General features: G+C 45.2%; 2 protein-coding genes across 4 annotated transcripts in view; both read right to left on the minus strand.

The window, feature by feature from the left end:
* The window catches only part of dync1h1 (dynein, cytoplasmic 1, heavy chain 1), a 42,441-nt gene extending 26,133 nt beyond the window's left edge, over window positions 1–16,308 (minus strand). For both annotated transcript variants that reach the window (XM_030355786.1, XM_030355785.1), the window contains exons 1-28: window positions 15,950–16,308; window positions 15,003–15,090; window positions 14,616–14,789; window positions 13,788–14,043; window positions 13,216–13,402; window positions 12,740–13,011; window positions 12,221–12,448; window positions 11,160–11,813; window positions 10,339–10,761; window positions 9,965–10,144; window positions 9,710–9,859; window positions 9,128–9,274; window positions 8,427–8,567; window positions 8,066–8,242; window positions 7,649–7,759; window positions 7,374–7,493; window positions 7,005–7,244; window positions 6,650–6,805; window positions 6,135–6,248; window positions 5,881–5,991; window positions 5,252–5,461; window positions 4,627–4,773; window positions 3,588–3,754; window positions 3,141–3,314; window positions 2,460–2,814; window positions 1,338–1,532; window positions 538–820; window positions 79–179 (exon numbers count right to left, since the gene is read on the minus strand). In XM_030355786.1, coding sequence (XP_030211646.1) covers window positions 79–179; window positions 538–820; window positions 1,338–1,532; window positions 2,460–2,814; window positions 3,141–3,314; window positions 3,588–3,754; window positions 4,627–4,773; window positions 5,252–5,461; window positions 5,881–5,991; window positions 6,135–6,248; window positions 6,650–6,805; window positions 7,005–7,244; window positions 7,374–7,493; window positions 7,649–7,759; window positions 8,066–8,242; window positions 8,427–8,567; window positions 9,128–9,274; window positions 9,710–9,859; window positions 9,965–10,144; window positions 10,339–10,761; window positions 11,160–11,813; window positions 12,221–12,448; window positions 12,740–13,011; window positions 13,216–13,402; window positions 13,788–14,043; window positions 14,616–14,789; window positions 15,003–15,090; window positions 15,950–16,193 — 5,805 coding nt within the window. In that variant the 5' untranslated portion in view covers window positions 16,194–16,308. The remainder of the gene's footprint in view (window positions 1–78; window positions 180–537; window positions 821–1,337; window positions 1,533–2,459; window positions 2,815–3,140; window positions 3,315–3,587; window positions 3,755–4,626; window positions 4,774–5,251; window positions 5,462–5,880; window positions 5,992–6,134; window positions 6,249–6,649; window positions 6,806–7,004; window positions 7,245–7,373; window positions 7,494–7,648; window positions 7,760–8,065; window positions 8,243–8,426; window positions 8,568–9,127; window positions 9,275–9,709; window positions 9,860–9,964; window positions 10,145–10,338; window positions 10,762–11,159; window positions 11,814–12,220; window positions 12,449–12,739; window positions 13,012–13,215; window positions 13,403–13,787; window positions 14,044–14,615; window positions 14,790–15,002; window positions 15,091–15,949) is intronic.
* A 1,102-nt stretch (window positions 16,309–17,410) lies between these two features.
* tmem30b (transmembrane protein 30B) lies at window positions 17,411–21,272 on the minus strand. Of its 2 annotated transcripts, none has more exons than XM_030355787.1 (8): window positions 21,108–21,272; window positions 20,573–20,768; window positions 20,331–20,438; window positions 20,120–20,227; window positions 19,759–19,849; window positions 19,524–19,661; window positions 18,990–19,196; window positions 17,411–17,936 (listed from the first exon to the last, which is right to left on the minus strand). In XM_030355787.1, the coding sequence occupies exons 2-8, from the start codon at window positions 20,756–20,758 to the stop codon at window positions 17,758–17,760; spliced, it is 1,017 nt and encodes a 338-aa protein (XP_030211647.1). In that variant the 5' UTR covers window positions 20,759–20,768; window positions 21,108–21,272; the 3' UTR covers window positions 17,411–17,757. The 2 variants fall into 2 exon arrangements, with proteins under 2 accessions (XP_030211647.1, XP_030211648.1); XM_030355788.1 differs by having other exon boundaries at window positions 21,208–21,226.
* Between the last annotated feature and the right edge of the window lie 78 nt (window positions 21,273–21,350).

Consider the following 21,350-nt stretch of genomic DNA (forward strand, 5'->3'; position numbering starts at 1 on the left):
TTTTAAAAATAAATCTATTTTCTGTGATTAAAGAGGGTCTGTAACGCATTGCGGCGGGACTATAAACCAACAGCGCACCTGGAAGTCGAAGGTCTCGTCGCAGTTGAACACCAGGACAAAGCGTCCCAGCTGGTGGCCCAGAGCCTTCACAGACTCAGTCTTTCCTGTTCCAGCCGGACCTGAGAGGGGGGGAGGGTGGATTTACTGTCGGTTAATAAACTCATTCAATTAATAATTAACGAGTCATCATTATTTGCACGGCAAAAATAAGTGGATTTACATTTTAACCAGGCATACATAAAGTATTAAGCTATATCTCACTCACACACACACACACACACACACACACACACACACACACACACACACACACACACACACACACACACACACACACACACACACACACACACACACACACACACACACACACACAGAGCAATAAACCCTCAATAATTCCATTACAATATGCCAGTGTGTGAGCCAAGCATTGTACCCCAATCCTAACGTGAACCTCCAAACCCCATCCGGGCTTACCGAAGGGGGACCCTCCGAGGCGGGCCTCCAGGGCCTGGGTCATGGTGAGGTAGCAGCGGTCCGTCAGCGGGGTCTGCACCAGCTTGTCCTGGACCCCCAGGTACTCGAAGCCGTAGTTGAACTTGGCGTTGGCCATCTGGATGGACAGCTGCTGCAGCACGTCCGTCTGCTTGGGGTCGAAGTAGAAGCGCATCTGGCTGAGCCACTCGAACGACTTGGGGTTGTCGATCTTGTTCTTGATCAGCCGCCGGGTCACGTCGCGCTGGTGCACCAGCTCTGTGATCTGAGGGGGTGGGGGGGGGGGTGAGAGGACATGGTCAGATCTGTAATCATCATCATCATCATCATGCGATTTCTATGGCGAAGATCTAAACTTGAAAAGGCCTGGTTCATAATTAACTATCTACATTCGTGACTATATATTAATCATTAGAGAAGCCTTGTGATGAGAAGATGCATTATACCCTCAAAATGATCTGGATATGGGAAAAAAGGAACAACTTGTTTGTAAAGGGGAAGGTATACCTGCATGGTCAAGTACCATGCACTTTAAGAATCACTTATGGTAATACATTTTACCACATATCCAAGCCCTGCGTGTGAGTGAGTGAGTGAGTGAGTGAGTGAGTGAGTGAGTGAGTGAGTGAGTGAGTGAGTGAGTGAGTGAGTGAGTGAGTGAGTGAGTGAGTGAGTGAGTCCTAACCGTAGAGAATGAACGAACGAACGAACGAACGAACGAACGAAAGCTAACCCTAGAGAACGAGAGAGAGTGAGTGAGAGTGAGAGCGAGCATCACGCACCAGGTGCTCCAGTTTCCTCCGGCGCAGCGGGGGCTGCTCCATCAGCACGGTGTCAGCCAGGACGTTCAGGGTGGCCTCCACGTACTTCTGCACGCTGTACATGGGGGACATGTCCCCGCCGGCCGCCACCGTGGTCAGCGCCGCCTCGATGTTCTCCGACCAGGCGATCTGGGTGGAGAGCACCACCAGCTGGGCCTGAGGGAGGAGCGCGGGGGGACGTTGGAGGTTAATGGATGACATTGGATTGCACAGTTGTATTCTTCACTTTTGCCGCTTTTCCACTGCATGGTACCAGCTCGACTCGACTCAGCTCGCATTTTGGGCGTTTCCACCGCGAAAACATGGTATCTGGTACCTGAAGTGGCTGCTTTTTAGTACCGCCTCGCTCTAGGTTCCAAGCGAGCTGAGCCGATGCTAAATGGTGACGTCGGCAGACGGCCGGCCACTGATTGGCCAGAGAGTGTGCGAAGTCACGAGAGCGACATGGCAACCATGCAGCCTTCTCTGACTCTCTTCTCTTTTGTGTCTGACAAAAAGCACCAGACCGAGCAGCACGAATACCATCACATCGATGTCCTCCATTGTTGTTACGTGGGTTCTGTCCATGTGTGGGTTGCGTAGGTGTTGTTTGCATCCCGTACAAAAATACATCACGGCCCTTTCGCGCAGCCGAGCCCGCCCACGTCCAAGAGGTACTATTTGCGGTGGAAAACGACCCGTGCTGCTACCGTGTCGAGTCGTGTCGAGTCGAGTCACATGTGCGGTGGAAAAGCAGCATTTTGGTCCATTTTTTTTTATTATAATTATTAAGTCTTTTTTTTTTTCTTTTTCATGCCTTTATCTACCAATGTATTGGTCCATTTATTCAATTTATTCGCCATGGAATCACTATCTGCATCTTTATATACAATTAGCAATTTAAATGATAGAATATGATTGTTATTCTTACTATACCAGAGGATTCCCTCAGAGAGGTTATGAACTCTTCTTTGTGTTCCATACGCATCTCGCATAACACCTCGTTCGTTTTCAGGGTCAGATCCAAAGGAATCTCAAAGAGATCCATGGAGTCCTACTTCGCCTACTCTCCTAATGCACCCCACTCCCTCACATCCGACTCACCTGGTAGCGGTCGATCCAGTTGATGTACTGGGTGAGGTCCACGGAGTCGCCCTTGTTAAAGTCCGTCACCTCGGTGACCGACTCGGCCAGCAGCTTGGCGAGGGTCACCCTCATCTCCTTCTCCACCAGGGTGAGCCACTCGTTGATCTTGGGGTGCTTGGTGATGGAGACGGGCGTCTTGTAGTTGATCTCCTCGCCCTCGCGGGAGCAGATACCGAGCACTTCTGTGCTGTCCTCGTTCAGCAGGATGCTGGAGACGCCTGCGAACATCTTCTTGAAGTGCTTCTGCAGCTTGGCCACGTTCTTGCTGTTGCCGATGATCTCCAGCAGGTCCTCGTCTCCCACAAAGTAGAACCTAGTGGCAGAGAGTAGGGTGAGATGCTGTCCGTTTCATTTGAGCCTGACTAGAAACGATTCTCACTATTGGAATACTCCTTGGAATATAATCCTAAATTGGAACATCAACGCAACAAAATACATCCATAAATAATATAATGACAATGAATGTCTGTAATGTCGTCGAGAGTAATGAGCAATTTCTTATTCTACCCTCATTTCAGTATTTCATTCATTATAGTCCTGTCACAATAATGAAGGATCCTTACATGTGTGCATTGCAGTTTATTGGAATATAACAAATCAGAAAAAATACGAGACTTATTTTAAAAAAACAATCTTTACCGGGGGAAGGAGGAGCGCTCTCTCTCCAGGTACTCTCCCAGGGCCTTCTGGATTTTGCCCAGGAGGTCCGCGAGCCTCTCAAGGGACCTCTGCACCCCCTGGATGTTCAGCACGTCCATGATCAGGGGAGACTTGGTCACCTTCTTCATCAGGGTCAGGAACTCTGTGCTGATGCTGGGAGGGACAGAGACAAAGAGAGACACCAGGGAGGAAATATTAGCCATGGTTTGCTGGGGGTGCAATACCTACTCCAGACCAGATACAAGACTTTATTATTCCCAGAAGGGAAATGTTGACCAAATCCTTCAATTTAATATTTAGTCATTTAGCGGTTGCTTCTTTCCAAAGATGGCATCTCGCTCTAGGATGCCTACAGGTAGACATTTCCACTTTTTCCACAGTCAAACAAAGACCGTCTTTGCCGAAGTATTGCCATCTCTGACTTACTTCTGGAACCTCTGGGTCTCGACCGGCAGCAGGTGTTTGATGTCCGCACTGCCGGTGAAGATGCCCTCCAGGTAGACCCAGCGGCGCTGCACGTCGATCCAGACGTCAAACAGAGCCATGATGCGGTTCAGCTTGTCCTCCCAGCTGAGCGCGTCCTCCTCAAACACCTTGGAGGTGGAGGGGGGGGAAGAAGGAAAGTGGAAATGACCATGTGGTTAATGTACGACCGTGTCTGGGGGGGGCTCGCTTAATACGGTAGTGCTATGAGTCAGGACCGATATGTGGGATATAGCTGGGGACAAATTGGGAAGATCGATAACAAATGAATGTAATTACTAGAGCTGTCAAGCGATTAAAATATTTAATCGTGATTAATCGCATTAATGTCATAGTTAACTAATTAATCGCAAATTCTTTTTCTATGCTAAATATCCCTTGATTTTTTTGTCCCATAATTCTTCTCATTTTAATTCTCTTATCAACATGGTGAAGTGCATCGGCTTGCCTTGTGCAAATGATTTTTTATTGATAACAACATTGGCATATACACTCATCAAAACAGGACGATACAAAAAAAGAGCCTTTAGTGCAATTAAACGACTGCTTTGAACAAATGTCATTTGAACATATGTCATTTGAACATAGCAGTCAGGCTACTGCTTCTTTGTTTTGAGCCAAAGAAAAAAAAAAAAAAAAATTTTTTTTTTTTTTTATAAAATAATTGCGTTAATCGCGCGATAAAAAATTTAACGCCGTTAAATTTGGTTTGCGTTAACGCCGTTAATAACGCGTTTAACTGACAGCTCTAGTAATTACATATATATGGATGCCTTGGCAGTTTAATTTAAACGTTATGTTTGAAAAATAAAAAGGGGAATATTTTCTTGATAAGCAATATACCTAAGATAAATGTTCTCATGTTTGCAACATTGTATTATAAATGTATACATGACTTTACTGATCAAAATATATTAAGTTGGTCGTGGACGGCATGAAAACGTCCTTTATATACATACAATATGAAGGCTGCTGCACTTACCTTGTAGTACGGGGACAGCTTCATGGCGGAGACGCTGTTGATGTGCTCCTTGACCTTGTTGAAGAGGTCGTCCCAGCCTCGGATCAGGCGGCACTTGTTCTGGTAGTTGATCAGGTCCAGCTCGTACGCGTTCCACACCTCCCGGATCTGGACGGAGACATTCAGGGCAATGTAACGTCGCATTGGCTTTGGTCTGCGTGACGTTGGAGCCATCGACCCCGCCCATGTCCGCGTGGCCTTGCTCGGACCACTATGCGTGCGAACAGCCCGCAATGTATGCATAGCAAGCGCATACTCAAGATAAAATAAATGGTTGCATGTTCCGACAGCCAAATTAAGTCCTGGCAAGAAATCTCGCAATTGCTTGGAACAGATTAAATCGATTTTTATGATCTTTCTAAATGCCTTTCCCCAAAAAAAGTTCTGAAAATGGAAAAAATAAATAAAAACGATCCTAATTGTGTATTGGAACCTGGATCAAATGAATGACAGCCAATTCAAGCTTAAATAGACTCAATTGAAACAAGATAATCAAAACATGCAGATAAAAATAATAAAACAGATAAATTCGACACAAATCTTGCACAAATTTTAAGAGAATCCCACTGGTTAACGTTGTGTTCACCTGCTTGAGGAACTCCTCCAGAGCCATCTCTCCCTGGGCCACCAGCATGACATCCTTCACCACCATCTCGTTCTTCTGCAGGTCCACGTCCCAGACCTGACCCAGGGTCAGCTCCGACGGCACCCAGTTCACGTGCAGTCGCTTCATCAGTGTCTTCCAGTGGCGTTCCTTCAGCGCCTCGGACTTCAGCTCGATCACCAACATGTTGACCTGGTGAAAGATTTGAAAAACATCTGTTAGGGCTGCTCGATTATTAGAAAAAATGTCATAGTCACGATTATTCGATATATAAATATATATTGAAATCATGATTATTCAGATGATTATTTTTGAATTTGAAAACAGGATGCATTTATTCAGCCTTTCTCTCCAAAAAAAAGAGATTGCAACTGAGAACTTAAAAAAATATATACAAATATGCATCCAGCTGTTCTATATATGTTTCTATAAAACATCAAATAAAAAAAAATAATAAAAATGTTTCTTCTTTAGTTTGGAGATTGTTCGACCCGCAATTCAATTTTGATTGATTGCACAGCCCCAACGTCTGATGAAAAACCCATCTTCACTCTCGGCATTAATCTGCAGATATTTTGAGAGAATTTTGTAGTAAAGGCGTTATGTCTGACCTTCATGTAGCCCTTCAACAGCCTCTGGACGTATTCGTAGGAGGCGTACTGGCGCAGACGCGCCGGGAAGTTCTTCAGCTGGTTCAGAAGAGCGTCCAGACTCTGACGCAGCTTTGGACGACAACACAGAACAAAACATTTAGATAACGGGTATCTAGAATCAGCTCACATCACATGAACCTAAGCATTTCTGAGAGGGCACATGAGAGTCCGATTCCGCCACATGATTCTGACGTATGCAATTCTTCTGTTACCTTGCGTGGTTGGACAGACACCCACGGCTGCTCCTTCATCTGGTCGATCTGCTCCCAGACCTTGGAGAGCTCTGACCACACTCCCTTCAGGTCCTGCAGCTCCTCCAGTGCCACCTAGGAACCAGACGCACCATGTAGTCAGTACAAGACCTTCAGGAGATGTTAATGTCTACAGCGGTGTCCGGAAACGCCACACAACGCCATTATAAACTTGTTGGGAAAGGTATTACGTCAGAAAGAAACAAGTCTTGCCTCAAGACTAGTGACTACCAGACCACAACTGCTGGTATGAGACGTGACAAGTTTCTGAACCGTCTCATTTTAATCAATGGGACATTGTTCTAGACCCAATGCCTACCTACAATCCCACCGAAAATAAAATAATAAATTTTTGGGATACACACCATATAGGGTGATGACATTAAGATTTTGCCAAAAAGAAAGACAAAAGACAAAGAATCGAGTGCCTTGTGTGTTGTCCCTTCATGTGGGTCCTTGAGCGGGCCTTTGTTTACCTGCACCCTCTCCTCGCTGCCGCTGAGCAGCCCGGTGTCGGTGAGCTCCAGGGCCTCCTTGGCGCGGGCACACTTCTCCCGGTCGTCCTTCAGGCGGCCGAACTTGCCCTCGTAGATGGTGAGGGACTGGAGGGCCTCCTCCGGACGCAGGCTCCCCTGAAAGCAGATAATAGACATCATCAACACTTTGAAAGAAACCCGCTTTAAAATCGAGATGATGCCCGAAAATTCCCATTTTCTAATCTCGGAGTCTAATCAGGGAGAGTTTCCCTTCAACGTTCAGAAGGCTACGGTTCATATAATGTCTTGTTGGCCTGCGAAGACATTGAGACTGGGAAATGTAACGGCTGCTTACAGCCACTGGTTTGGCCTTCTCCCAGTCCGTGAGCAGGTCGGTGGTGCGGCCCTCCACGGCGCGGTCCTCCTGGACGATCTTCATCTGCAGGTTGGCCACCTGCTGCTGGATGGCGGTGTCCTTGCGCTTCATGATGTCGCTGAAGGCCCCCCACTCGCCCTCGATGTTGTCAATGTAGAGCCAAGAGGGCGGGAACTGGAAGCGCTGCTTCTCCAGCAGACGTTGCCCGTTGCGGAACAACTGGGAGACGGAACAGAGTCAGACCATTAGGGGATCAGAGGGAAACGTGGATGAGTGGATCATTTTGAGATCAGAATTAATCAAAGAGTAGGTCGTGTTGAGAAATAGTATAAATGATGAAGTACTTACATCCACATTCTTCTCAAATTGTTTGATTTTGCGTTTGAGGGTCTGGACGAAGGTGATGAAGGTGACAGCGTCCGAGGTGCTGGCGGTGTCCACAGAGTGTTGTTCCAGTTCCAGGCGAGACTGCAGAAGGGAAGCAATAATAAACAGGACAGATTAACATTTAAATAAAAAAATCATATAAATATTTCGAATCACATGTTAAGCAATGCAATTAAGATGCTTAAAAAAAGGGGGGGGGGGGGGGGGGGGGGGGGGGGGGGGGGGAGGAACTGTACCTTGGAGATCTGGGAGTGGAAGTCCGCCATGTTCTGACCCAGCATCTGACCAAACTTGCTCAGGACCTCCTTGTGCCAGGAGTCGTACTTCAGGTTCACCTTGGATTGGACCTAAGAGACAGGGAAATGCACGAAAGCAAATGGGTATTTATATGCGATATTGTACAAAGAACAGGGTAAAAAATAAATAAAGAATTGATCCATCTATAATATCTATATATTAATAGTGAATAATCCACTGTATTCTCATTGAATCTTCTTTTGTTTGAGTTGCACTGTTCCTTTGCTGCTGCATCACCTGAATTTGCCTTCCAGGTCTAATAAAGTGTCATCCTATCACCAATGATATTTGGTTTCACTTTGCTCAAACTTTTGGCTTTAATTTGCCATCTCAACATAATCAAGGGGCTGCCTTACCTTGCCATAGTCGATGATGACGGGACCGAACTCCTTCCGGGTCTCGGCGTTGTCGAAGGTGCCGCGGGCCTTGCGGATCTGGACCAGCAGGGCCTGCCACTTGGTCAGGTCTTCGCCCAGGCGGTTGTAGATGTTCTCTGCCTGCATGTCCCACAAGCACTGGTACTGCAGCCAGACCTGTTGGCGGGGATGAGGAGAAAGGGATTAGTAGGAGGACACAAAGCATACGTTCGAAATTTGGAGATATAAAAAAGAAAGAATCTATAGAAAAAAAATTATAACTTGTGCTGCACATCCTAGTTCCATAAATGTATGAAACCCAATCAGCGGTGGTGGCCCTACTTTCTTCAGCGGTTCCTACCTTGACATACTGCTCCACCTCGCCCACGTTGTCCTCCACAGAGTTGTAGGCCTCCTCCAGGGCCGCAGGGCCGTCGGGCATCCGGGTCAGGGCGTTACGGTAGAACTTCTCCTCCTCCGACAGCTCGTAGTGAACCCCCACCTGGGGAGCAGCGCCAGAGGCAGTGTCAGAAACTACAGCACACGTGGGAAGACTCACATTAGGCCTTGTTCTGTGTTTAATAGGATGGGTGGGAATAAAGATGACAAGCAGCGCTGTTGCAAGTGATCTCATTGGAAACAAGGGCCACCTCATTTCCAGACAGCCGGCTAAAAAGGCAGCTTGTATACTTTGCAAAGTCGGAATGAAAGTGCACCACCGCACTAGTGCCACTAAAGATAAGAACATGAAGAAAATAAAGATCACGTACACCATAATGGATGATGGGGATCACCAGAATAACTTGTTATTATTAGTAGGAAGAGATATTTAATATAGGAGGAGAAGGGGCAAATATTTTTTTTATTTAGAGGCACTGGTGGTAATAAGAAAATAGACCAACTATGCAATTACAACATTTGACAATTATTATACAAGTAAATTAATTATTCTTAAAGATTGTTTGACATAATCTTACTGAGAAGGCTATTTACAGTGCGGCTGTTTTCCTCCATCTCGGACACCGTGCCTGTCTAAAGGCCCAAAGAAAACGCCGTGGGTACCTGGTATCTCTGGCTCTGGATGCGGGGTAGGGAAAGGATGACCATCTTCCAGGAGAACATCTCCTGGTACAGCTTGTAGCGACAGTCCTCGATGGGCGGGTTCAGGTAGATCACCTGGTTGGTGATCCTCAGCTCATGGACCACGTTCTGAAACACAAAGCCATCGGTCAGCGGAGCTCGGAGCGGGCGGACCGGCAACAGGCCTGACGAGCTGGCATGTAGTCTCCAGCAGTCTCCAAATTCACCTACCCGCCAATGGCTGAGATTATACACTTTAAGTACAAACAGTTGAGGGATAAATATTAAAACAATTGCTTGGCCAATAAAAAAAAAAGTTCATTTTTGCTGGTAAAAAGACAAAATTCTAATGGGGAAATTCAGACTTCGGTCTCTAGTTTATGTTTATTTTACGGAATGACATTTTATCAAACAAGACATTAGCCAAGGCATGGTAAGTTTCTTATATAGCCCCTTTCATACACATAGTGCTTTACATAGGCAGGAAAACACAATCCTAAATCTCATAAAAAAAATAAAAAAGACATCGCCTTAAGGAGAACCACAGAGAACCATGTAGCCTACCTTGATCTTGGGCTCTCCTCCAGGCTTGTGTCCAGCCTGTGGGGCTTCAGTGTCCATGTCCACATCAGCCCGGTCCTCCATCTGGCCCCGGAGGACCTGGGTCCAGGCCCGGAGACCGGCCTGCAGACGCACTCCAAGGATCCGCTCGATCTGAAGGAGGACAGGAGGTTTTACTTTCAATCAACACTTTCTCCCCAAAGAGACTGTGAACTTTCGCTTCCAATCCCTTGCCACCAAGACATGCCGGGGGCTCACCTCGATGTCCAGCTTGTTGACCCAGATGGGCAGGTTGGAGTAGGAGTGCAGGTTGAGGTCGTCCACCGCCTTCTGGACGCGGTTGAGGATCTCGGAGAAGATCTTGTTCTCGAACATGCAGGTGTCCAGTGAGCGCACCTCTAGGTCGATCTTCTCCTCGATCAGCAGGAGGTCGTCCACCTGGTGGGGAAGTGATGAGGAAACAAAGGCTTTAGAGCACGGCCCGGAAAGGAACGACTAGGTCTTCAACCGTGAGACAGAGTATATATATTACCTAAGTTAAGAAGCTTTTATCAAAGCATTTCTCATGGAAACAATGTCAACTAAATCTAAACTGGTAACATTGTAAACTCTCATGCCCCCTCCCCACCCACCTTCTCCTGGAAGTTGAAGACGGTCTCGGCCAGCCTCTGGACGTAGGGGTCCAGCTTGTAGGACTCCCAGACCAGCGCGATCCCCTCCGTGACGAGCGCCTGCACCTCCTTCTTCAGGCCCGCCACCAGCAGAGAGATGGACGAGCGCTCCTCCACCTTCTCGCACGTGCGCTCGTAGGTGCGCACGCTCTCGATCAGGGAGATGGCGAAGGGGTAGAGCTGGTTGGCCTGGTGGGCCTTGTTGACGATGGCGAGCGGCACGCGGAAGCTCAGCCACTTGAGGTTGCGCACCTCCTTGGACAGGGTGATGATCTCCGGGAGGAAGTTGACCTTGAGCTTCAGCATGTTGCCGGTGCGGCCGCGCGCACGGCTGCTCTCGATGGTGAAGATGCGTCCCGACACGCCCAGGTTGCGCTGCTGAACCTGGTTAGGCCGAAGAGACGTGGGGTTTGTTTTGGTTCAAAGGGCAGCTTCGTGGTCAATTCCAAATACAAATAGAGGAATCGAAATTGTGTTGGTCACTGACCCACGGTGCAATAAGTACAAAAGGATAACATTTGGTAAAATGACTAAAATAAGTTAATGTTGATACAAGGTAGAAAGACCAAAGGCTTAATGTTTGACTAAATTATAAATGTATACAAATACAAATAACTAGTATTATAGGATCAGCAAATGGCAATAAGGTGTTGACTGCATGTCACGGATATGGGAAGCTATCGCAACATTTCAACAGCTTAAATGAAGGGCAATGATTTTAGTCCTCAAAAATGTTTTAAACAGGAAAGAAATAGTAAATTCCTTGAGTGTCAGACCCATACCTTGCGAGCCCAGTCGTCAAAGATCTCCTGGGTGTTGAGCTTGGCCCTGAAGCTGTCCCCGTCCTGCTTGAGCTTCAGCCCCTCCACGTGGTTCTCCCAGCCCTTGCCCAGCACGTCCTCCACCCGCTTCATGTACGCCGTGAGCTGCCGGTCGATCTGCTTTGCCCAGATGATGGAGCCGGACACGGGCGGCAGGTCGCGGACGTGGCTCATCTTGCAGGCCTGGCTCTGGGGGTACTGCACCTTGAACTTGTCGTGCAGCGACTCGATGTCGTCCTTGACACGCTGGATCAGCTGCGTCTGGTACTCGCGGATGGCGCCGCGGATGTGCGGCCGCACGAAGAGCGCGTTGAAGCGCGAGAAGATGCGGAACATCTCGTTGGCGTTCTTGGCCGTGCCCAGCTGGTCGCGCAGGCGTGCGGTGATGCGGGTCTCCACGCGGTCGATGCGCTCGTCGTAGCGCTTCATGGCCGCCTCCCACGCCTCCATGCCCTCCTTGGACACGTCCAGGCCGTCCACCTCCTTGACGTTCTCGTAGGCCAGGTTGACCTCCTCGATGGCGTTGGCGTCGGCCGCGTCGAACAGCACCTCGGCCACCTTGATGTCCTGGGGCTCCGCCACCTCTCCGGGGGCGTGCTGTGGCGCGGCAGAGATCTGGAAACCGCACGGGATCATCCTTAATGTTTTATGTCCGTGCGCTGTTTCCCCCTTTCAATCTTAAGGACCACAATGGAAACAAGCCTTTGGGCTTTTTTTAACCTTCTGAACACTTCTTGCTGAATGTTGTTCAATAAAGTTCTCAATCAAAACATAATCGGAAATTTGGTAGGCAAAATATCACCGAAACATGCTTCTGAGGCCATTGTTTTAAATATAAAACAGCTGTATTTTATACACTCATATTAACTGTACTAATGTTTAATTTGCCCTATTGAGTTTTTTTTACAGAAGGTTTCAAATCCTCTTGATTAGGGATGTTTGCTCTACTTTCAATTTTAATAGTTGTTATTGTACGTGTTAAAGCTCTTTGTGAACTGCATGTTTAATAGTGGTATCCTTACCTGGGGCCTGAGGACTCGAACGATCACGGCCCGCAGCTGCTCGTGCTGCCTCCTGAAGCGCCTCATGTGGTCCAGGCGGGACTGCAGCTTCCTATGAGCGGGGCTCAGACGCCACACCATCTTGAGGTTCTCCTCACGCTTCCTCTTCACGATGTCCCTGAGGAGGACCTGCAGCTTCTCGTACTCGTCCTCCCAGGTCTGGAACACCTCGAAGCACGCCACCATCACCTAGCCAGACGCAAAAGACATTGCAGCGGGTGAGTACGGGAACCACAGACACTTTTGTGCATAGGATTGGAAAAGCCTTGAGGAAAGGAGAGCAAGCCTACAGTCGGGTAAAATGATACAAGGAAAAATAGGAGACATATAATGAATGTAACACCGGTTATTGATATTGAATTAAAAGCAATATTTTCCCTTTTTTGCGTTTAAAATAAACAGGGAAAGCCCATGGATGCCCCGACTTTAAAAAGAGAGCAGCTTATAGTTGTTGTCGAAAAGAAACAAAACCTCACCCACCTTTTCAAACTCCTCGTAGGCCACGTGCATGAGCTTCCTGGTGCCCAGCACCTTGAGCAGCTGGGAGCTGAGGTCACGGGAGATGGCCTCCACCAGGCGCAGGGCCCTCTGGATGGGGTACTTGGTGTTCCTGATCTTCTTGAGGTGGGTGAAGATGGCCATCAGAGCCTGGCGGATCTTGTCCAGCTCGGTGGCCGACAGGAGGTCGTTGAGGGGGAAGTCCTTCATCAGGGGGTTGTAGTCGTTGACCGTCTCCACTGCCTGCTTTAGGCCTGGTGCCAACAAACAGAAAGTTAGGATTTTGTTTTTACATTTTTGGAATATAACAGATATAAAAATAACATATAAAGATAGGTGGGAAATTAAATTAATTTACATTTTTTGAAGAAAAAACAACTAAAGAAACTAAAAATAACGATAGAAAATAAGAAAAAAATGTATAAGAAGTTGAAATATATATATTGCAGGCGTCTCACCGGTGTCAGTGTCGAAGCTGACGGTGGCGTGGAAGCGTTTGCCGTGCTTCAGGATGTCCAGGGTGAGCAGCACCTCGGGGCTCTCCCTCTTCTCCTGGATCCGGTTCAGGGCCCGCTCCAGGTTCAGCCAGAAGCTGATCTCCTGCAGCGCCGTGCCCGACGCCGGGTCGCGGTCCAGCTTGGTCACCTTCGCACGACATGGAGGAGATAAATAAATAAATAAATAAATGTAATCACCGACAACCAATGGAATATTTGAAATGCCTTTAAAGCAAGCGTGGATATCAAAGTCCCTAAAATGGTCATGTTTGTACGTTTGTCAAGTGAATGCATCAACAACGGGATTTGTATTAATTAGTCTAATCAATAGTTTAAATTCCATACCATGGCTCTCAAAAACATTGCTTAATCATTAAAAATACGCCTTACATGGGCTGTTTCATTTTCCTTATCTTGCATGCTCTTATGTCAAAAGCTAAACGAATGATCACATATGAACCCTACAAAAGAATCTCAGCTGAGATGTCTAACGCATTTGGCAATTGTTGACCAAATACCCAACAACACCTCACCTTCTGAATCTCCCTGATCCAGCGGTTGACCCCAGACTGCAGCTGGTTCAGGAAGGTGGGGTCCTCCACCTTGTCCCCAAAGTCAGTGACCTTGGGCTTCTCGCTACGCTCATAGCACTGCTTGGCGATGTTGGTGATGATGGGGTGGATCAGGAGGCTGATCTCCGGGATCTCGATGTTCTGCTGAAGGTGGAGCAGGCCCATTTCCAGCTCGGCGATCTTCTTCTCCACGGATGGCGCCATTTTGTCCCCATCCCTGGTAATTTATACGAGAATATTATACCAAACATATGCTGTCAAACTAAATGCCATTGTAGCGTTGGCAAATTATTGGAATAAATGATAATTAAAAAAGGGGAACAATGAAGTCTCTCAGGCCTTAGGGCCAAGTCCTGTGCTAATTACAAAGGTCATGCAGTTTTTCTTTATACTTGGTAATGTTACTTGTATAACAAGTACACTGCTGAGCGGAACATTATTTTGCAAGTCATGGCACTGGGATAATTCTAAATGGTTCTGTTGAAGTTCTATCATTCTACCACTAGGGGTATTATATCTTGCCGAGTCATTCTGGGAAACATTGCAAAAGGTAACTAGCAAGGCACTGGATTTCAAGCTGGGATGGAAATGAAAGCTGGACTATGTTTAAGGCATGTTGAGAAAATGGCAGCATAAAAGGAAAAATAGAAATTCCCTGCCGTAACAATTAGGGCATTGTCATAGTCAACAGCATCGGTAGATATTCAAGGGTGGAATTACAGCCACCATCACTCCTGCCAATTTCTGACTACCACCATGGCAACTTGGAAATCCAATTCTCAGTCTCACCTGTCCGCCTTGCCGGACTCCCGGATGTAGGACTTGAAGAACGGAGCGACAGCATTGCTGATGAATGAGTGAAGAGTCTCGTAGGGGGAGTCCTCGCTCAGGGTCAGCACGCGCACCTGGGTGGAGATGGGCTTGTCCGCATCGACCATACCCGCCCTCTTGATGAAGGCCAGGCTGGGCAGAAGAAAGCAAGTCTAGGCGTTAGCAATATGGTTCAAATATCAAGGGCATCAATATCAGCACAGAACATCCCGTCTGGTATCAATAAAGTATCATCCAAATCGTAACTTTCTATTCCCACTCGGGACATATGCAATCCATGCTAAGAAATGTATGCACTGATGGTATAGCAAAACACTATGGATCGTATTTAAGATCATCGGCTACCTGTTGGACTTGATCCCATAGTGGATATCGATGCTGATGTTGTACGCAATGGACTCCTTTTCCTCCTCTCCTTCATCTCCGACATCCTCTGTGTAACAAAGGAGTGACATGACAGGTATGATATTAGAAAGACTGGACCATGTGAAACCCTAAAATGAAATTCATTGAATGTCGAAAAAACAACCACAGATATGTATAATAAATTTATTGCATGATTGTTATTGGCTATGCTATAATTACAGGCTGTGATTCAGCAATAATGCCTTTTCGGTCGGTCTATCGGATGACTTTTATTATCCAGCACCGCACCCTCCCTTGCAAGTGAGGTCACCGGTTTGAACACCGCAGTGCTGGAGGTTCCGTAAAGTCAGTCCAAAGCACCCAACATAATCAGCAGTTTGTCATGTGAATGAGGGCGGGACTCGATCACAACATCGGACAGTGCTTAAGCATTGTTCGTTAGTAGATCCCGATTTGGCAACGAAAAATAGATGTTGATAGAAGCTCGATCACGCAAGTGCCTGGAGCTGTCAAGGGCAAGGCTAGCTACATAATAATACCATTGTTGACCAAATACAGCCATATACAAATATAATATATCGTGTATTTCAAATTACCAAGTGTATACGGTTATTGCCCCAAAGTTTCTTGTTATCTTTATTACAGTATACATCACCACGCCCATAGCAATTCATTGTAATGTTACAGTCTGTAGTTGGGATGCCTAAATTGCACCATGGTGCTGTTGGCTCGTTTTAACCCGGCATTTCCACACTTTAAATTTGACTATACCACATTAAACATCAACCAACATTACAATATGATACTGCGTGGTTTGCCTTTGTGTGCTGCAGCTACGGGACACCGTTCATTGTCATCGATCAGACGGATTCGTTCCGATAAGCGTATAACTTCATATCATTTACAGTGATATACAGGAGACCAACCTTTGAGGCAAGTTCTCTCGACGAGGATTGAGTTAATTTGAGGATCAGAGAGGAATTTCTTCATCTGCTCCACTGAGCTCTTCTCCTCTAGGGCGGTTTCCAGCGACGCCGGGGCCTCGCCGCCATCTTCCAGCAGCAATGGGACAAGTTTGCGAATATGCTTCTGCAACACAGAGGTATCGGCTACCGTTTGGACAGCCGACACTTCCATGGTGCCAGAATTTTCTTCACCCACGTCGGACATCTTTTTGGTCGGCCGACGACGACCGTTCGTAAACGGAAAGTTAACAAAGACCCAACGCAGTTCAAGCGGACCACTGCATCAATAGCAACTGCAGCCAACGAGTGCCGCTGTCAGACGCGGCAGACAGTAGCCGTCAGATTTATTGTGTGCAAGGGATTGTGGTACTTGTCGTCTCAGTGGGTCAGTATTCAATTGAACAGTGCAGATTAAAACTACATCTCCCACTGAGCATTTTGACTAAGCATGGGACAGGATCTTGCAGCCTTTCCCTATCCTGTACACACACGCGCGCACACACACACACACACACACACACACACACACACACACACACACACACACACACACACACACACACACACAAACACAGTCAAGAAGTATCCTGCATGAAATCCTTTTTCATCACCAGACTACCTCTATTTCTTTTCATAATTTATATTCTGGTACATACGGAAATATGGTTGAGAATACTCATACGAAGAATAGGCTCTTGCTGGCTAGATATTTGCATTTGCTTTAAGTAAATCATTTTGTACGTGTGATCAATATTACATTAATGAAAACCGGGAACACAGTTTGCAGTGTATTCTTATAAAGACTGTGTACAGTGATGTAAAGTCAGAGACCATCCATCAGCTTGGGAATGCTTCCTCCTTCACAACTAGAGATCACAGGTGAAGTCAATTCCTCCCAGGTAAAGTCCAGGCCCACCAAGGAGGCCCATGCCAGATAAGGAACTTGTAAGTGCTGGGACGAAATGGTATTGGCAACACCCTTTGATAGCAGAAGTGTAAAACTTCAAAGACATAATTTATGTCAAGTCGACTCACAATAGAAAGATATAATTTCTTTGATTTTTGAAACATTTTATTGATAAAATATAAAGGAAAATATTCGTCGATATAGATAAAACATAACAGATGTTATGAATACACTCAAGTAAAACCATACATGTTAATATAATGCATTACGTATCCGATACCCCGAGCAAATAGTAAGACGCAGTCGATAGTTAGTTTCTAAAAGTGAATGTAATACACAAATTGAAACCATTTGCAATGACCACAATTCACGAATATGGCTTTCAATACCCTTACTTTGTACAAAGAGAAAACCGAAAACTCCAAAAGCCTGAGAAGAATGATCTGTCTTATGAAAAAAATAGAAAACAAAAATTCTGAAAGTCACTGAATGTATTCAACTTAAAAACTAGCCTAAAAGTAAAGTCATTGAATGCATTTAATTTAAAAACGAACCTAAAATAGAGGGCGGTGTATTTTATACCCGACAACTGTCCTATACTTCATACGTCCACCATAAACTACCATGATTTTTCAACTCTGCACACTCCACACGGTGCCTACAGTAGGCTTTGCCATGGATTCCCATCACTAAAAACCATTGACGCAAGAAAACAAATGTCTGATTGTCCATTCTGACTCTTGAATGGACCTCTTCACTTGTTAATGAAAACATTTGACGTGATTACAGTCCCAGATTTGTTTAGGTTTTTTGGACAATTGCTAGCGAGTTCTGTGTGGCCAATTGATGGACACATGCTGAATTACTCTTCATCTGGGAACTTGAACTTAGCATAGACAATGAGCATGACGATTGACATTACGACACATAGGGAGCCAATGACCAGATAGGCAATACCCAGGAACTGGTTCTTTCCACCCATCCAAGACACGTTGCTGAAAACCACCTTCTTTCTCCCGTCAAAAGCCTTCACGGGGTAATCTGGGGTACAGTGAATTAAGGACTTCAACATAGTATTATAATCACCACACATTCGATTAAGATGTTTGGGGTTACAAAACAATATCTGTTGACTATGTGCACACATCACATTATTAGGAAATGATCTGTTAATACATATTCCCTATTGATGAGGAAACAAATGAAACATTGTGGTATGTGAAGCATGTGTTGTACAACATGTTGATTATTTACAGTGTAATTCCACTGATAGAGAGATATATAGATATATAGATATACATTATTTTTTTTATTTTTTTTCCTATTGGTCAGTTTCTTTAAGATCCTCAAGCACTCCCTTTGACCAAATCCCCAATGAAACAAACAGGCCTTAGTATTAGTTGAATTAACTGATATACCATGGCCTTAAACTCAAGTAACCATGTCCTCGGGTTGCTTTAAAATGAGATACGATTCTACTTATTAGAAATTATATTTTACCTAAAGCATCTTGCGTCAAGTGACGGATTTGCATGTAATGAAGGAACAATATAACATGATATAATGAGCCTCCAGACCAAAGTAAATAGACAGCACTTCTACGCGTTTTGATGTAGTACAGATTGCTTGCTGTTCACTACACTGTCAAGAACACCGAAACCTTTTGGTCATTCCTTCGTGGATGTCGACATCAGAAAAACAAACTGGCGGCCTTGTCCTGATGGTCTATCTGAAACCACACCCATTTAAACTAGACGCCAAATGCCAATCAATCACAGCAAATTATTTCCATATCTTGTTTGCATTATGCAGAGCCTGTGTGCGTCATTACTCCTTCCGGAACACCCAGGTCATCGCTTTTCATATTCTCTTAAACAGAAAACAGAGTGCTGCAGCAAACTGGTAAAACAGGTCAGGGTATGTGTAGGGTTTACACAAACATTCATAGAGGCTACTCGTGTCTTCATACGACAGACCCCAAAGGTTCCAATACATAACCAGGATGTGATAGATTGCAAAGAACACACACACACACACACACACACACACACACACACACACACACACACACACGTTAAATGTTGAAAAGGATACTGTAACCAATTACAAGGGCATAATCCCCTGCCGGTAGGCCCTTTGCGTACTCTCCCTCCGTGATTCGTCTGTACAGCTTTCTGAAGTTTGGCAAGGCTGACCTTCTCATCCAAACCAGGAAGTCCTGGTTGATGAAGCCGTTGTTGGCTGCATTTGTGGTATCTAGCTCATAGGCAGGCCTTGGCCAGAATATAGGCTTCACGGTATCTGAAAGCAAAGTATGAATAATCTTGTCAAGTACAAATAGTATACTGCATTTCACTTTGTAGGTGATCTGAGCAATATCTCATACATACACTATATCTATTTATATTCATTGATCTAGTTGTACGGAAATGTAGTGTCACTATGTATGTATGCATGCATGTATGCATGTGCATAATTAAATGGTGTACATTTCTGTACACCTAGAGCAATGAATTACACATATTTTGATTAGAGTTAGAAATTAACCAATGCAAAATAAGGTTATAGACATCGTAATATTTGCACTGCACTGACATTAGATTAGAATTTTGTTGTGGTTTTTTTTACCATTGAATGCGTTTTTGAGAGGATTGGTAGTCGGGTTGCGGTACTTGATGTTGTAATCCGTCCACCAAGCGATTCCCTTTCCATCTAAAGGAACCGCCACATTTCCACTATTGACGATCTGGAAGAGCTTGAAAGTGTCTTTTTAACAAAGACAGAGTGGAAGAAGACAAAATCATCTACAAAAACATCATAAACCAGACGGATTCATCTAAACATTTTTACACCACTAATTTACCATTAAACATGCTGTTTGCTATGGAGCCACAAGGTACAATTGGTTTGTTTTTGGCATCTCTCTGGTAGGGAACACATGATGTACTGGGCTCCTACAACAAAGGAACAAAAATAACAAAAATAAAAATGAAGCCAAACAATTTATTGTGACGAATAGCATTGAGTCTGAAGAACAACAAACACCGTAAAGAGGGTTAAACTATTGGGACATAAATTAATAGGACATGCAAATGAAAAATGTCATGAAAATTTGAGGCAACCCATCACTTAAACTCTTGAACTTGCTTGAAATGCAATTACCACCTTTCAACAATCCCATCAACTTAAAAACAACAACAAATAAACTTGAATAACTATTTTACCGTAAAGTAAGCTAGGTCACCAGTCAACTGGGCGGCGTCTTTGGAAGCGCCATACTTCCTGTAGTTTTGAAAGTAGTTGGACAGTCCATAATAAACAAAGACCGGCCCCTGTGGTTGATGATGAAGTCAAGTCAAAACCAGTAAAAAATAACAAGATTTAAACAAGGTTAATTTCAACCATGAATATAATTGCCATCCCTATGTTGTTTACCTCAAACAACTTGTCCAGAGAAAAGTTGATGGTGCAATTGCAGTTCTTGACCCTCGGGTTTGTGCACTTGAAGCAAGATGAGTTTGTCTCTATCCCAGTGTAGTCTTTCTGCAAGTGTGAACGGGAGGGAATCCTTTAGGTGTTAGCATGCATATTTCATCACCTTCCGTTTGTTTGTGGTGCTCGTTACAGACACCTGTAGACAATCGATCTGGTCCAATCGATCAGTGTGTGTATCCTACCTCCAATACTTGGATGTTCTGTGAGGTGACAAAAAGAGCCACTCCAATTCCAATGAAGGCCACCCCAATGATAACAAATCCTGGAATCACAATGCCAGCAGACAACATGGGCTGCCAGGCGGGCAGGCGCTGCTGGGTGAAGGCAGTGTTATCCGGCCGGTTGGCTGTATTCTCCTCCTTAGACATTGCACTGGTTCTGTTGAAATAATCACATTTTTGTTGAATTGCCCTTTGTTGTACCATAAAATGACTTTTTTTTTACTTCCTTGAATGCTGAAATTAGGTTACTTGACTGAAATCGATTAAAAAATGATTGAAGTCTATCTATACACGTGCTAGGATGTTAATTATAATCAATAGATCGCTATTCCAGGCATTACTTGGTGATAGACTGCAATTAAAGCTAGTATTTAGTAAAGTAGGCAATTGGAAACTTCTTTGTCACAACCACTTCATAGAAAATTCGAGTAGTAGGAGTAGGATCAATCGAGTTGTTGAAATAAGTATCATACAAAACTCCTTAAAGTTTACTTACAAAATGTGAGCATCGAAATGAAGAAATCAACGAGTTAGCCACACATAATAAAGCTTCGGACGCAGCCAAGGTTACAACTTCGACGGAGCAAATCCTGTACCTTCCTGATACACCTTTGCCAGTACCTTCCTGATACACCTATATACCTGTCTTTCGGGTTTAGACTCTCTGACGTCATCATGTCTGCCGTGGCGTGAACACTGATTGGGGATCAGTTTGGCATTTTGCTGACTTGTGGCTGCT

Source organism: Gadus morhua, chromosome 5, assembly GCF_902167405.1.
Source record: "Gadus morhua chromosome 5, gadMor3.0, whole genome shotgun sequence".
Classification (NCBI taxonomy): Eukaryota; Metazoa; Chordata; class Actinopteri; order Gadiformes; family Gadidae; genus Gadus; species Gadus morhua.